This window comes from Artemia franciscana, chromosome 14 (genome assembly GCF_032884065.1).
Source record: "Artemia franciscana chromosome 14, ASM3288406v1, whole genome shotgun sequence".
Lineage (NCBI taxonomy): Eukaryota > Metazoa > Arthropoda > Branchiopoda > Anostraca > Artemiidae > Artemia > Artemia franciscana.
Window position 1 is genome coordinate 28,659,999 of NC_088876.1, and position 16,422 is coordinate 28,676,420.

At 35.1% G+C, this 16,422-nt stretch overlaps 2 protein-coding genes across 3 annotated transcripts in view; both read right to left on the reverse strand.

The window, feature by feature from the left end:
• The window catches only part of LOC136035538 (S phase cyclin A-associated protein in the endoplasmic reticulum-like), a 598,516-nt gene that overhangs the window by 304,973 nt on the left and 277,121 nt on the right, over positions 1-16,422 (reverse strand). The gene's annotated exons all lie outside the window — the stretch shown is intronic.
• The window catches only part of LOC136035772 (uncharacterized), a 97,437-nt gene that overhangs the window by 44,591 nt on the left and 36,424 nt on the right, over positions 1-16,422 (reverse strand). Inside the window, 2 exon segments of the mRNA XM_065717743.1 lie at positions 1,514-1,612; positions 5,286-5,497. Coding sequence (XP_065573815.1) covers positions 1,514-1,612; positions 5,286-5,497 — 311 coding nt within the window.

Consider the following 16,422-nt stretch of genomic DNA (forward strand, 5'->3'; position numbering starts at 1 on the left):
GTCGGATTACACCATAAATTTATGCTACCGTAAAAAGAATATATATATATATATCAGATTAACGACGCTTCTTGACTACTCGGGTCCCTGCGTCGGCCCTGCGTCGGCCCGTAAAAAGAATTGCCTTTGGCTCTCCAAAATTCAAATGAGGCTCAAAATCCTCTCTGCGCGAAAGTTAGCCATAAAATAGTCAAAACTTGTGTGTAACAAAGCTTATGAATGGTCTGTGTCTTTCCTTGATTTGACGTCAGACTTGAAACACAAAGGCAGGAAATTAAAAGAGCAGGACCTAGGTTTCAAAAGCCTATATCAACACTGATTTGATTCCAAATGTGATCTACTAGAAGTGTTATCTTCCTCAGATTCATCACACAGATATTACAACTCCTGCTCAAAACTTCCATCTTTTATTCCATCTTGATTATTTTAGAATTCCCTTTTTTTCTGTTCAACTGCTGTTCCAAGCTTCCATCTTTTGTGTTTTAAAAAATCCCACCTTTTGGCGTTTAACTACTGTTCCAAGCTTTCATCTTTTGTGTAAAAAAAAATCCAATCTTTTTGTGTTCAATTCTGTACCAAGTTTACATCTTTTGTTAAAAAAAAAATTCTCATCTATTTATGTTCAACTGTTGTTTCAAGATTCCATTCTTTGTGTTTAAAAAAAAAATCTCACATTTTTGTGTTCAAATTCTGTTCCAAGCTTCCTTCTTTTATTTTTAAGAAATCCATCTTTTTGTATTCAACTGCTGTTCCAAGCTTCTAAGCTTTAATCCCAGATGAATATTCTACCCCGCTTCTAGTAACGCTCCTATAGAGGAAGCATTTAAAAATCTGGAGAGTTCCCACGATTCCGACCGCCCTAACGTTCCGTAATTTTTCCGATTCTGGATAATCATTCCATTACTAAAATGTATCTTTAATATCTCGAGGTATTTCCCTGTCTACCTTGGATGACTACTACCGAAAAATCCAAGAGGCCTAACAACAATCTTTACTTAAGCAAAAGGCTGGAATAACGTAGTGTTTTCAAGCTGAAGACAATGAAATTTATTCAATCCAGACATATTTCACACCAGCTCTTGAACCGAGATATCTTTCGAAACTCATTTTTTGAACTCATTTTGAAAAATTCACCTCAATGAGCTTAAACATTTCAATACATATTTTGTCAAGACAGTCTTCTTGACCAAGGTATCTTTCGCGCACGTATGCTCCTAAAACTCTGGATGGAAGCTCTACGTCTGTCCAGCTCTTTAGATTAAAATATTTGGGCAGTGTACAGTTCGAAAACAGTTCTTACTACATAATCTCCAGAATAATTGCACCTAATACATTTGGCATGCATACCCGCTATACTTTACCCCCCCCCCCCTTGAAGTAAGATTTTAGGCTTGGAAAGACAATATTTGATTACATTGACAGAGAAAACAGTGCAAAAAGATTATCCCATAAGTTCACAGTTCCTTTCAGATAGTGCATGCACCATTTCCTCAAATTTTACTAAAAGCTATACCAGGACTATTTGATGGACGGGAAGCACCAATGAATTCCTTAGGTGTGGTCAAACTTCTATCATCTGTCTTGTTAACAACAGGAACAAGTGGATTGAACTCTGAGGACAAAATTTGTTATACTTAAGGTAAGTTACGCAGATAAGTAACTTATCCTTTTGATAAGCTAACGTTCAAATACTAGTGAAATTCTGTTAAAGAACATAAAAATGAATATGATTGGTTGAACTGGTTCAGAGCAAAATTACGCAGCCGTATAGGTTTACAGTTATGAAAAAAATCGGAAATTCAATTTTAAATATAAGAAAAGACCTCCTTTTGGCAGTTATGCCTTTGGTAGTAGCAGGCACTGCTTTACAAAAAATGATTCATGAAGGGAAAAACAGCAAAACAAGGTAATCAAACGACTTCAGAAGGTGTATCTTTTCTTTAAAGGTTTATAGACATCCTGGCCAAGTGGTTGGTGCGCTGGTGTGGGAATTTTTTTTCCAAGGGGCACGGGTACAATCCCGGTTGTGACCAGTTATTTACTTTGGGACGGGGGTAAGTGACGTGACTCTGTAAGCTCATCCAGAGTCGACCCAGCTCTAAATGGGTACCTGGAGAAACCTGGGGAAGGTAAGCAGGAAGGGTGTGTGAAAGCACAGGATGGTTGGCCCACAGCCCCTTTTCTTGGCTGAAGGGCCACGAAACGGAGATCAGCACCGCCGGTTCGGACCTTAAGGGTCTAGTACAGTCTTATTTGCTTTACTTGGTTATCTTTTGGAATCAAAATATCCTCAATGTTGAATTTTGCAAATGAAATAAAATTGTTAAATTTAACTAATTAGTTGTGCTTAATCTATTTTCTCGGTTCGTCATGGCAACACTGGCAAAAGAAAAGTCTTAAGAAATTACAGCTTTCCTTTAAAATACGTACCTTCAGCAACCAATAAATTGTTAATGTTTGAATTTTTATGGACGAAAGGCGTTGTCAAGTTTCACTAATTAGTTTCATTTAAGGTATCCATTTTTAAGGTTTAACATGACAACACTGACAAAATGTGATACTGTCGTATAAAGATTGTAATTTAGAAACATCAAAAAAAAATCGACGAAAATCTTGGTTTTCAGGTATGATTAGTCCAACAGGCCGAAGAAAAAATTTATATCCTTGGTACTTTAGTAACATGTTCACAACGATATTAGACATTCAGATTAAACCATTACCAATATTTTACCTATTGATATACCCATTTTTATAGTGTAATGGTTTATCATAAAAAAAGAAAACAATAAAGAATAAGAATTCCGGTCTGAAACCATGAACGAAATAGAACAATACAACCACACCATAAAACCATAACAACTTCTTAAAACAATCTTTAAACATAAATAGAATAGAACAAATTAAATGTGAAAATATGATTAAATTACGTTAAACTAAATACCTTGCAATCTGTTTCCAAGGTATACATATCATGCGCCTTCAAATGGAATCCCGATTTAAATTATCAAATTATCTAATTTGATGATTATATATATATATATATATATATATATATATATATATATATATATATATATATATATATATATATATATCTATATATATAAAAATAAGTTGTCTGTCTGTCTGTGGATCAGGTGACGTCATGTTTCTGTGTCGACTGACGTCATGAAGTTAGTTGTCGTCATATTTGCTATGACGGTGACGTCATTAAAGATATTTAAGACATATATGTTCACGTAGAAATCTATTAATGTTTAAGTTTAAAATGACTGATGAACTTACAATGGCAAAAGCCGATGAAGATGCTCAAAGAGTCTATGCCAAAAAACTTGCTGTTGATAGAGAAAGTCAGAAAAGAAAGCGTGCCGAGGAATCAAAAGAACAGCAAGGAAACAGGCTTGAGGCTAAAGAACGCAAAACCGCGCAGTTAGATGAAGATCCACCTGGACAGCGAAAGTCAAAACATATCAAAACTGAAAATGATAGCGATGATGATTGGGTTTGGGATTTTGACTTGGATAAGGTCATCAATGCCTACCAGATTTTAGTTAAAAAAACAAAGGTTCGGCGATATGTATTTCATAGTGAAGCTGAAAAATAAAGAAGAAAAAGAAAACTGAAAAAAGAAAAAATGTAAAAAACTAAAAAATACTAAAAAGAAAAAACACTCAAAGAGAAATTACAGACCGGGACACAAATGACGACAAAAACAAAGGTTCGGCGATATGTATTTCATAGTGAAGCTGAAAAATAAAGAAGAAAAAGAAAATTGAAAAAAGAAAAAATGTAAAAAACTAAAAAATACTAAAAAGAAAAAACACTCAAAGAGAAATTACAGACCGGGACACAAATGACGACCGGGACAGAGGGAATATAAATAACGACCGGGACACTCAAAGAGAAATTACAGACTGGGATACCGGGACACAAATGACGACCGGGACACAGGGAATATAAATGACGACCAGGACACAGGTATTTAAGAATATCGTTCAAAGACAAATTTTTAATTGTAAGAAGACCGTTGAAAGAGAAATTTCTAATTGTAAAATGACTGAAGAACCTACAATGGCAACAACCGAGGAAGCTGCTCAAAACGAATGTATTCAAGCCGAAGTAGCTGAGTTGGTAAAGCGTTATGTTTCAGGTTCTAGGTCCGAGAGGCTCCAGGTTTGAACCTTGGCTTTAGCATTAATACAAAAGAAGAAAAAAACTAAAAAAGGTAAAAACTACAAAAAAACTAAAAAGAATATATATATATATATATATATATATATATATATATATATATATATATATATATATATATATATATATATATATATATATATATATATATATATATATATCTTCTATATATATAAAAATAAGTTGTCTGTCTGTGTAACGATGACTCTGGTCAAACATTTTCAGATCAATTGTTGGCAATTGGAAACGGAAAGCTCCCGGTAGTGGGAAAGCCAAGAATGTTGTATATTCGCAATTTTTACGTAGTTTGAAACATATATATAAATCTATCTATATGCACAGGTGGGACACAGGGACACAACTACAATGGCGCGTAACGACTTACGCGCGCGGGGGGGCAGGGGAAGCGCCACCCCAACAGCTAGTATATATATATATATATATATATATATATATATATATATATATATATATATATATATATATATATATATATATATATATATATATATATATATATATATATATATATATATATATATATATATATATATATATATATATATTTATATATATATATATAAATATGGTGGGACAAAAACATCCTTTTCTTCTAGCAATTTATCCAGTCCAGGTTTTCGATTTTCACAGGTATGGAAGGTATTGACGAGCACCTTTATTTTTTTTTTAATTGTTCAGGTTGTGGGACAAAACTTATTCTTTTGCATTAGCTTGTCTTTTTTCGTTATGAAAGACATATCGCCGAACCTTTGTTTCTTTTAATTGTTGAGGTGGTGGGACAAAAACTTATTTTCTTCCAACGATTTATCTAGTCTAACGATTGATCTAATTTTTGATGTTCAAAGGTGTTGTAGGCATTGATGGCTGACAAAATCCAAAACTCAATCATCACCGCTATCATTATCTATTTGTTTGGTTCGTTTTACCTCGACTTATCTATCGTGATTATGAAATACACATCGCCAAACCTTATATACATATCACCTGAAATACATATCGCCGAACCTACCAGGAATAGTAGGCCTTGATGATCTTATCCATGTTAAAATCCCAAACCCAATTATCATCGCTACCATTTTCAATTTTGACACGTCTTGATTCTCTCTGTTCAGCTTGATTTTCATTGACTTGCTCACATTTTCGGTGTCGAATGTCTTCTAACCGTATGTCTCTTTGCTCTTCATTTTCATCGTGACTTGCACACATGCTCGGTGTCTCATGCCTTCTAACCGTGTGTCTTTGCTCTTCATTTCCATTTTCGACAAACCAACGCTTTTCTTCTAACCTTATGTGTCATTACTCTTCATTTTCATTTCTGACTCACTCACTTGCTTGTTATTGTGTCTTCTAACCACACGTGTCTTTGCTCTTTATTTTCATTTTTAATACGCTCTAATTTCTGTTTTCGCATATCTGTAAACCACTCGTGTCTCTGCTCTTCATTTTTATTTTTTACTCGTTTTTGGATTTTGATTACTTCAGACAATTTAGCGATGGCCTTTGCTTTAGCTGTCTGTATTTGTGTCGTCGCAATTGATGGTACAGGTTTATTTCAGGTGTTGGTTCCAAAGAATCATCATTTACAGTAACTGCGATTGCAAATTTTCGTTTTTGGGCCTTCCAACAGACATTGTATTATTTAAAAAATTGTTGTGCTGGAAACTCAATCTTATTTATGTTACATACGATAGAAATGAAATGCTTAAATGCTTGATAAGAAATGCTTATATAATGTACTGACATAGTATATGATGTCACGATGTCTGACCAATCTAGATCGTTTTTTTTTATTCGAGAATTACCCAAGATACCAATTCTCCCGAAATATTATGGAGCCGTTTTCTAGAAAAAGTAAACAATTATTGCTCACTTATAAAAATAGTATAAATAATTGATGCGTTGGAAACTCAAAAATCTTATTTATGCTATACATGACATCATATAATAAATTGCTTATATTTTGTAATAAAAAATGCTTATATGATGTACTAACATACTTCATGATGTCATTTACAAAAACCAAAATTAAGGCTCTTAACGTATTTCTCAGATTTTTGACCTACCCAGATCGTTTTTCTTTATGCAAGAAGTATCCCAAGATGTAAATTTTCCCGTGAAATTAAGGAGCCGTTTTCAAGAACATGCATAAATACACAATTATTCCTCACTTATATATACAAACAATTGATCTGAAAATGTTTGACCAGAGTCATCGTTTTGCAATCGGACACGCATATTTGTAGTTAATTTTAATATTTTTACGTGTGACAGAGTCATCGTTTTGCAATCGGACACGCATATTTGTAATTAATTTTAATGTTTTTACGTGTGCCCATAAATTAGAATTTTTCAAGCAAGCATTCATTTCGTCTGCAGGGGTTGATCTAGGTATTATAGATAATGTTTGCCTGAAATCTCCCGCAAGCAATATTAATGTTCTGCCAAAGGGTTTCGACTTCCCTCGCAAATTTTTCAAGCATTGATCCAGAGCCTCGAGCGATTTTGTGTGTGCCATTGTGCAATCATCCCAAATAATAAGTTTGCATTGCTGCAATACTTTACCCATCCCAGATGATTTGGAAATATTGCACGTGGGAGTTTCTGTTGAATGCAAATTCAGAGGCAATTTCAAAGCAGAATGAGCAGTTCTTCCACCAGGCAGCAATGTTGCGGCTATTCCGGACGACGCAATTGCCAACGCTATATCATTTTTTGATCGAATTGATACCAGAATCAGTTTTATCACAAACATTTTACCAGTACCTCCTGGCGCATCCAAAAAGAAAATTTCTCCAACGTTGTTATCGACACAATGCATTATCGTATCATAAATGTCTTTTTGTTCCGACGTTAACTTGGAAATGTTATTTTGTATATACGACAATAGATCACTCGTACTGTAACTTTGTTCACGATCCAATTCTACACATGTCGAAACAGCAGCGATACGGTTAGGTGAAGGCATTCCCAAATCCTGAAGAGGTTTGTTTGCCATACGTACGCACAAATCTTCTATAACAACTAAAGTGTAGGTATAAATTTCTGATGTAAAATCAAAAGTCATATCTGACGCCTCTAACTGTTTTCGATGGAGTATATCTTCGGACATTTTTTACTTATATTTTTCCCATAACTCTGTAGGAGCTGATGGAGAGCAAGTTGTTAAAATGATGCCAAACAATGCACGAATTTGACTTGGAGTTGACGTTTCGCACGCATCACCGATGCAGTTATCCCAGTGTTGGTCATTCTCCAATAAATTCATAGCTTGGCATACACTACGGTAAGTGTCATGTATAGTACCGTTTACAGTTCTCAAATACTCAAAGGATGTCGGATCGGGTACATTCACCAAAAGCAGGCGTAGAAAGAAGCATTCATGTTGATTGGGGTGAACGGTGTAGAGTCTTCCTATCGTGGTATCTTTGAAGATGGTAGGTTGGCCGTCGACTGACTTACCCTGTTTTCGACGTTCAAATACTTTATTTTTAGTATTCCACGTGTAATACGAAGGCACTTCAGTATACAGCAGTTTTTTGGCAAAAGAATCATTTTTGCAAAGCGAAAAGAAAGCGGTTAACTTTGTATCCGGTGGATTCAGGGCTCTTTGTTGCACGTTGGTTTCCGAGAAATAAACACGTTGACCATTCTGTAAATGTACCGCTAAGTGAACAACAGCTGGACTACGTTCATGTATCGGAAATGAAAGAATTCGCCAAACAGCTTCATTACTGCTTATGTATCTTCCAGCCTGATATTGTACGATTTCGTCCATATCTTTGATTTCGGGCTGCAAGCCAAAAACTGCCATGTCACTGCCTTTGTTGACGTATTTTCATATGTATTTGATTGCCTTTACGGAGTTACAGTATTCAACGTTTATGTGTGCATTAAATGTTTTTGATAATAATCGGGAATATGGAACAACTAACTGGTTATCTACTTCGATGGTGGTACCGTTACGCTTCTTTATTATTGCTGTTTTACCGCCATCTTCAGTAGATCTTCTTCTATATTGTGGGTAACCATCATTGCCAGTAATTGTGCTGGATACTAAAAGTCGAGGATATTGCTTTGTGCACCTTCCTTTGGCCATGGATGGTGAATTTTCGTTCAGTGCACCGCAAGGTCCATGTATCATATTTTTTACAATAATATCATGTAACCCCTTATCGACATTTTCATCAGGTATTTCAGCGGAAATCACATCATCAATTTCATTCGAAGTAATTTTTTATGTAGCCAGATTAGTATATGTGCGTGTAACAAACCTCGTTTTTGCCATTCCACTGAGTACATCCAGCATCACACTGACCCAAACACTTCAAGTTTTACTATGTAGTTTATCAGTAATTTCAAATTTTGCCGGAAGACACGGGCCGTAATATCATGTCTATGAACCGCCGATTGTCCTTGAAGTAAAAGCTGCTGTATCTCGTCCCAGGATTGATTACATGTAAATGTAATAAATAAATCTGGACGACCATAGAGACGAACATACGCAATAGCATCTTGAGCATATTCATGCATATGACGGGGACTGCCAGCATATGACGAAGGTAAAATTGTTAATCTTCCAACGTTTGGGGTATTACCGTTATTTACAACTGCATCTCGCAAATGAATGTATTGTTCAGAGCGGAGCTTGGTCTGATTCAGGCGGATATATAGCAAACGTTCTGATTCAATTTTAGCATACATATCAGCGGCGTATTGGTGAAACAATTGACGGCATTTTAAAATATAATTTTCTTCATCCTGCCGAATCATTAGTTTATAGGAATAATAATGCATTGCACTGCGTTTCTTATTAATTTCTTTGTTAGTGGCTGGATTCATCAATTTAATATTAAAGTGATAGCTGTCGGCTCCATCCCAAAAAATGATAGGATATTGTAGGGCATCGTAGCATCGATGAGTTTCAGCAATTCTTAACAACTGAGCGTTTCGCTTATGAAGAATAATATCTCGAGGTAAAAACTGATCACCGACCATAACGATTGCCACTTCGTCGATAGTTGGAGCATTGTATCTACGCATATGTTGGCCAGGAAGCGTTTTGTCAGCGGAAATAACAATTCTATGCGTATCAGTAGGCATCAAATCGATGGCTGTTTTGAACAGACGCACTAAATTATTATTTTTGTGGAAAAGATGTTGCAATTGGGAAACGATTGTCCTTTCAACGTTGGGAGAAATTTCGCAACGTGCATTCAATTCAGAATTTCTATCACTGATGAAGTACAATTGTAAAAATTTATGATTCTCGCCTGAGAATGGTAGAAGGGACCCTGCTCTATGATAAATTTGCCCTTTTACTTTGAAAGTAGACATAAATTGATCTGGATTTTCGATTTGGGCTCCAAACGACGTCATTTGGATACATGAGTTATTTTTTCTGATTCGTGATAAAAAACGCTTAGATTCTGACGTAGTTCCAGTAAGGAAAGTCTTCAATGGCTCTGGTGGTGCAGCCAATAGAGGAAGTTTAACTTTTCCTGAGGCGCAACACATTCCCATTGTTTCACCATTGAATTTCAAGGCCTTGGAATAGGAACAAATTTTAGACATAGTCCCGATTTGAACACATCTACTCAAGCTATAATCATCGACTGGGCTGTACAGGAATGCCAGGCGATAACTTTCAGGTTGCTATGATTCCTCGGCACGCTTTCTTTTCTTACTTTCTCTATCAGCAGCAAGCCTGATTTCTTGCTGTTCTTGTGATTCCTCGGCATGCCTTCTTTTTTCACTTTCTCTTTTAGCAGCAAGTGTGGTTTCGCGTTGCTCTGGTAGTTCCTCGGCAGGCTTTCTGTTCTTTCTTTCTCTATCAGCCTCAAGCCTGTTTTCTTGCTGTTCTTTTGATTCCTCGGCACGCTTTCTTTTCTAACTTTCTCTATCAGCAGCAAGTTTTTTGGCATAGACTCTTTGAGCATCTTCCCCGGCTGTTGCCATTGTAAGTTCATCAGTCATTTTACAGTTAAACATTAATAGATTTCTCCGTGAATGCATGTCTTAAATACCTTTAATGACGTCACCGTCATAACAAAAATGACGACAACTAACTTCATGACGTCAGTCGACACATAAACATGACGTCACCCGACAGACCCACACACATACAGACAACTTATTTTTATATATATAGAAGATAGATATATATATAAAAATAAGTTGTTTGTCTGTGTGTCTGTCAACTGACGTCATGTTTGCGTGTCGACTGACGTCATGTTTGTCAACTGACGAAATTACAGACTGGGACATCGGGACACAAATGACGACCGGGACACCGGGACACCTATCTATATATATAAAAATAAGTTGTTTGTCTGTGTCTGTCTACTGACGTCATGTTTGTGTGTCGACTGACGTCATGTTTGTCGACTGACGAAATTACAGACCGGGACATCGGGACATAGGAAATATAAATGACGACCGGGACACTCAAAGAGAAAGCGACCGGGACACAAGGAATGTTCGATTAGCAATCATCATCAACAAAGCACCGGGACACAAATGACGACCGGGACACAGTGAATATACATGACGACCGCGACACTCAAAGAGATATTACAGACCGGGACACCGGGACACGAATGACGACCGGAACATAGGGAAACAACAACAACGGGGACGCCGGGGGCACAGGGGGATATATAAATGACGACGGGGATATAAAAATGACGACGGGGATATAAAAATGACGACGCCTACAGAGGGAATGTTCGATTAGCAATCACCATCAACAAAGCTCAAGGGCAATCATTAGAATAATGAGGTATAGATCTGAATATATGGGACACAGGGACACAACTACAATGGCGCGTAACTAATATGGCGCGTAACGACTTACGCACGCGGGGGGGGGCTTAGGGGGTGGCACGAAACACCACCCCAACAGCTAGTATATATATGTATATATTTATATATATATATATATATATATATATATATATATATATATATATATATATATATATATATATATATATATATATATATATATATATATACATATATATATATATATATATATATATATATATATATATATATAATATATATATATATATATATATATATATATATATATATATATATATATATATATGTCTATATATATATATATATATATATATATATATATATATATATATATATATATATATATATATATATATATATATATATATATGTATATATATATATATATATATATATATATATATATATATATATATATATATATATATATATATATATATATATGTATATATATATATATATATATATATATATATATATATATATATATATATATATATATATATACATATATATATATATATATATATATATGTATATATATATATATATATATATATATACATATATATATATATATATATATATATATATATATATATATATATATATACACATACATATATATATATATATATATATATATATATATATATATATATATATATATATATATATATATATATATATATATATATATATATATATATATATGTTTTTAACTACGTAAAACTTGCGAATATACAACATTCTTGCTGTCCTATTGTCTGTGCATATAAATAGATTGTCAGGTTTACCGACTCTTGAAAATGAAACACATAATTGTCCATGGGCAAACAATCCGTATTCAGACCATTCCCTGTGTCGCCGTCGTCATTTATATATCCCCCTGTACCCCCGGCGTCCCCGTTGTAGTTGTCAATGTGTCCCGGTCGTCATTTATATTCCCTGTGTCCCGGTCGTCATTTGTGTCCCGGTGTTCCAGTCTATAATTTCTCTTTGAGTGTCCCGGTCAATTATATTCCCTGTGTCCCGGTCGTCATTTGTGTCCCGGTGTTCCAGTCTGTATATATATTCGTTTTTGAATTTGTCTTTTATTTAGTTTTTAGTTTTTTACCTTTTTTTAGTTTTTTTTTAGTTATACCTCATGATTCTAATGATTGCCCTTGAGCTTTGATGATGGTGATTGCTAATCGAACATTCCCTGGGTCCCCGTCGTCATTTATATATCCCCCTGTGCCCCCCGGCGTCCCCGTTGTAGTTGTGTCCCTGTGTCCCGGTCGTCATTTATATTCCCTGTGTCCCGGTCGTCATTTGTGTCCCGGTCTGTATATACATTCGTTTTTGAATTGGTATATGATGAAATAAATTTTTTTGTTTCTCCCCTTTTTTTCTTTTTAGACTTTTTTTGGTTTTTACCTTTTTTTTAGTTTTTTAGTTCTTTTCTTTTTAGTTTTTTTTGTAGTTTTTACCTTTTTATTTATTTTTTATTTTTTTAGTTTTGTTTTTCTCCTTTATTTTTCAGTGTTTTTCCTTTTTTTCTTTTTTTTTCTTTTTAGTTTTTTTAGTTTTTTAGCTTTTTTAGTTTTTTTATTAGTTTTTAGTTTTTTTTCTTTTTAGTTTTTTTTTAGTTTTTACCTTTTTTTATAGTTTTTAGTTTTTTTTTTAGTTTTTAGTTTTTTCTTTTTGTTTTTTTTTTGTAGTTTTTACTTAGCCAAGGTTCGAACCTGCAACCTCTCGGACCTAGAACCTGGAACATAACGCGTTACCAACTCAGCTACTTCGAGCTTGAATACATTCGTTTTTGAACAACTTATTTATATATATATATATATATATATATATATATATATATATATATATATATATATATATACTAGCTGTTGGGGTGGCGCTTCGCGACAGCCCAACACCTAGTTGGAGGGGGCGTTTCGCGCCCCCTCCCACGCGCGAAAGTCGTTGCGCGCCATATTAGTTACGCGCCATTGTAGTTGTGTCCCTGTGTCCCACCTGTGAATATTGATAAAAGAGAAATGGTTTCTATTTTCGTTATAGATATATATATGTTTTTAACTACGTAAGACTTGCGAATATACAACATTCTTCGAAGCGCCACCCAAACACCAAGTTGGTGGGGGCACTTCGCGTCCCCCCAAGCCCCCCCCCCCCGCGCGTAAGTCGTTACGCGCCATATTAGTTACGCGCCATTGTAGTTGTGTCCCTGTGTCCCACCTGTGAATATAGATAAAAGAAAAAAGATTTCTCTTTTCGTTATAGATGTATATATGTTTTTAACTAACTACATATAAATAGATTGTCAGGTTTACCGACTCTTGAACATGCAACATAAAATTGTCCATAGGAAAAACAATCCGTATTCAGATCTATACCTCATAATGATTGCCCTTCAGCTTTGTTGATGGTGAGTGCTAATCGAACATTCCCTGTGTCCCGGTTGTCATTTATATTCCCAGTATCCCTGTGTCCCGGTCGTCATTTGTGTCCCGGTCTGTAATTTATCTTTGAGCGTCCAGGTTGTCATTTATATCTCCCGGTCGTTATTTGTGTCCCAGTCTCCCAGTCTGTAAATTCTCTTTGAGTGTCCCGGTCGTCATTTATATTCCCTGTGTCCCGGCTTTTAGTTTTCTTTTTCTCCTTTATTTTTCAGTTTTTTCCTTATTTAGTTTTTTTTTTCTTTTTCAGTTTTTATTTTTTTTTAGTTTGTTTATAAGTTTTTAGTTTTTTTTTGTAGCTTTTACCTTTTTTTAATTTTTTTTTTAATTTTTAGTTTTTTACCTTTTTTTGTTTTTTTTTAGTGTTTTAGCTTTTTTAGTTTTTTTAGTATTTCCTTTTTAGTTTTTTTTTAGTTTTTTTCTTCTTTTGTATTAATGCTAAAGCCAAGGTTCAAACCTGGAGCCTCTCGGACCTAGAACCTGAAACATAAAACTTTACCAACTCAGCTACTTTGGCTTGAATACATTCGTTTTGAGCAGCTTCCTCGGGTGTTGCCATTGTAGGTTCTTCAGTCATTTTACAATTAGAAATTTCTCTTTCAACAGTCTTCTTACAATTAAAAATTTGTCTTTGAACGATATTCTTAAATACCTGTGTCCTGGTCGTCATTTATATTCCCTGTGTCCCGGTCGTCTTTTTTGTCCCGGTATCCCAGTCTGTAATTTCTCTTTGAGTGTCCCGGTCGTCATTTATATTCCCTCTGTCCCGGTCGTCATTTGTGTCCCGGTCTGTAATTTCTCTTTGAGTGTTTTTTCTTTTTAGTTTTTTTTTAGTTTTTTACCTTTTTTCTTTTTTCAGTGTTCTTTTTCTTCTTTATTTTTCAGCGTCACTATGAAATACATATCGCCGAACCTTTGTTTTTTTTAACTAAAATCTGGTAGGCATCGATGACCTTATCCAAGTCAAAATCCCAAACCCAATCATCATCGCTCGCTTTCAGTTTTGATATGTTTTGACTCTCGCTGTCCAGATGGATTTTCACCTAACTGCGCGGTTTTGCGTTCTTTAGCCGCAAGCCTGTTTTCTTGCTGTTCTTGTGATTCCTCGGCAAAAAATTGCGAATATACAACATTCTTGGCTTTCCCATTGTCTGTGCATATACAAAGCCGTATGTACTAATAATGACGTCATATGCAAACGCTCTTTTTACAAACAAACAAACATTCATACACACAACTCGTTTTTATATAGATAGATAGATAGATAGGTACAATACAAATTAACTGCGTAAAACTTGCGAATATACAACATTCTTCGCTGTCCAATTGTCGCTGCACATAAATAGATTGTCAGGTTTACCGACCCTCGAACATGCAACGTACAATTGTCCATGGGAAAAACAATCAGTATTAAGATCTATACCACATTTTTCTAATGATTGACCTTGAGCTTTGTTAATGGTGATTGCAAATGCTAATCGAATTGGGAATTGCAATCTTTTAAATTGAAAAGGCAGATCCGTTGGAATCATGGGAATGCGAGGAATAAGAACAGCCTCACCCTCAAAAGGCCCTGTCAAGATTGTAGCCTCTATTAGGTTTTCCATTGTTTTTTTTACGGCAAGTCGCGTGCCATTGCAAAGCTTTGGTGGGTTGATATTTCTTAAAAGTATTATTGGTACGCCTATTTTTAGTTGTAGCACGTGTGGTGGAAACCCTGAAAGATCTATGGAATTTAAAAATTCAGATGGATAATTAACCGCTTCATTTGGTTCCAAAACTGTGTCGACTGACTTGTAAAGGACTGCCTGGTCTCGAATCTTGGTCAAAACAATATTGTTGATTTCGTGGACGTCTATATTTTTGGGTGCGAGAATCGCTCTTTCACTTAGCCATTTATTATTTTTATAATTTTTTAGAATATTCGGAAATACTTTTTCAATCAATTCATTTTTGGACGTCACTAAATTACAGAAATCAGCAGGTAGTTGTATACGTCCTGAAATTGAGTCTACTGGGAGCTTTCCGTTTCCAATTGCCAGTAATTGATCTGAAAATGTTTGACCAGAGTCATCGTTTTGCAATCGGACACGCATATTTGTAGTTAATTTTAATATTTTTACGTGTGCCCATAAATTAGAATTTTTCAGGCAAGCATTCATTTCGTCTGCAGGAGTTGATCTAGGTATTATAGGTAATGTTTGCCTGAAATCTCCCGCAAGCAATATTAATGTGCTGCCAAAGGGTTTCGACTTCCCTCTCAAATCTTTCAAGCATTGATCCAGAGCCTCGAGCGATTTTTTGTGTGCCATTGTGCACTCATCCCAAATAATAAGTTTGCATTGCTGCAATACTTTACCCATCCCAGATGATTTGGAAATATTGCACGTGGGAGTTTCTGTAGAATGCAAATTCAGAGGTAATTTCAAAGCGGAATGAGCAGTTCTTCCACCAGGCAGCAATGTTGCGGCTATTCCGGACGACGCAATTGCCAACGCTATATCATTTTTTGATCGAATTGATGCCAGAATCAGTTTTATCACAAACGTTTTACCAGTACCTCCTGGCGCATCCAAAAAGAAAATTTCTCCAACGTTGTTATCGACACAATGCATTATCGTATCATAAATGTCTTTTTGTTCCGACGTTAACTTGGAAATGTTATTTTGTACATACGACAATAGATCACTCGTACTGTAACTTTGTTCACGAACCAATTCTACACATGTCGAAACAGCAGCGATACGGTTAGGTGAAGGCATTCCCAAATCCTGAAGAGGTTTGTTTGCCATACGTACACACAAATCTTCTATAATAACTAAAGTGTATTTATAAATTTCTGATGTAAAATCCAAAGTCATATCTGACGTCTCTAACTGTTTTCGATGGAGTATATCTTCGGACATTTTTGACTTATATTTTTCCCATAACT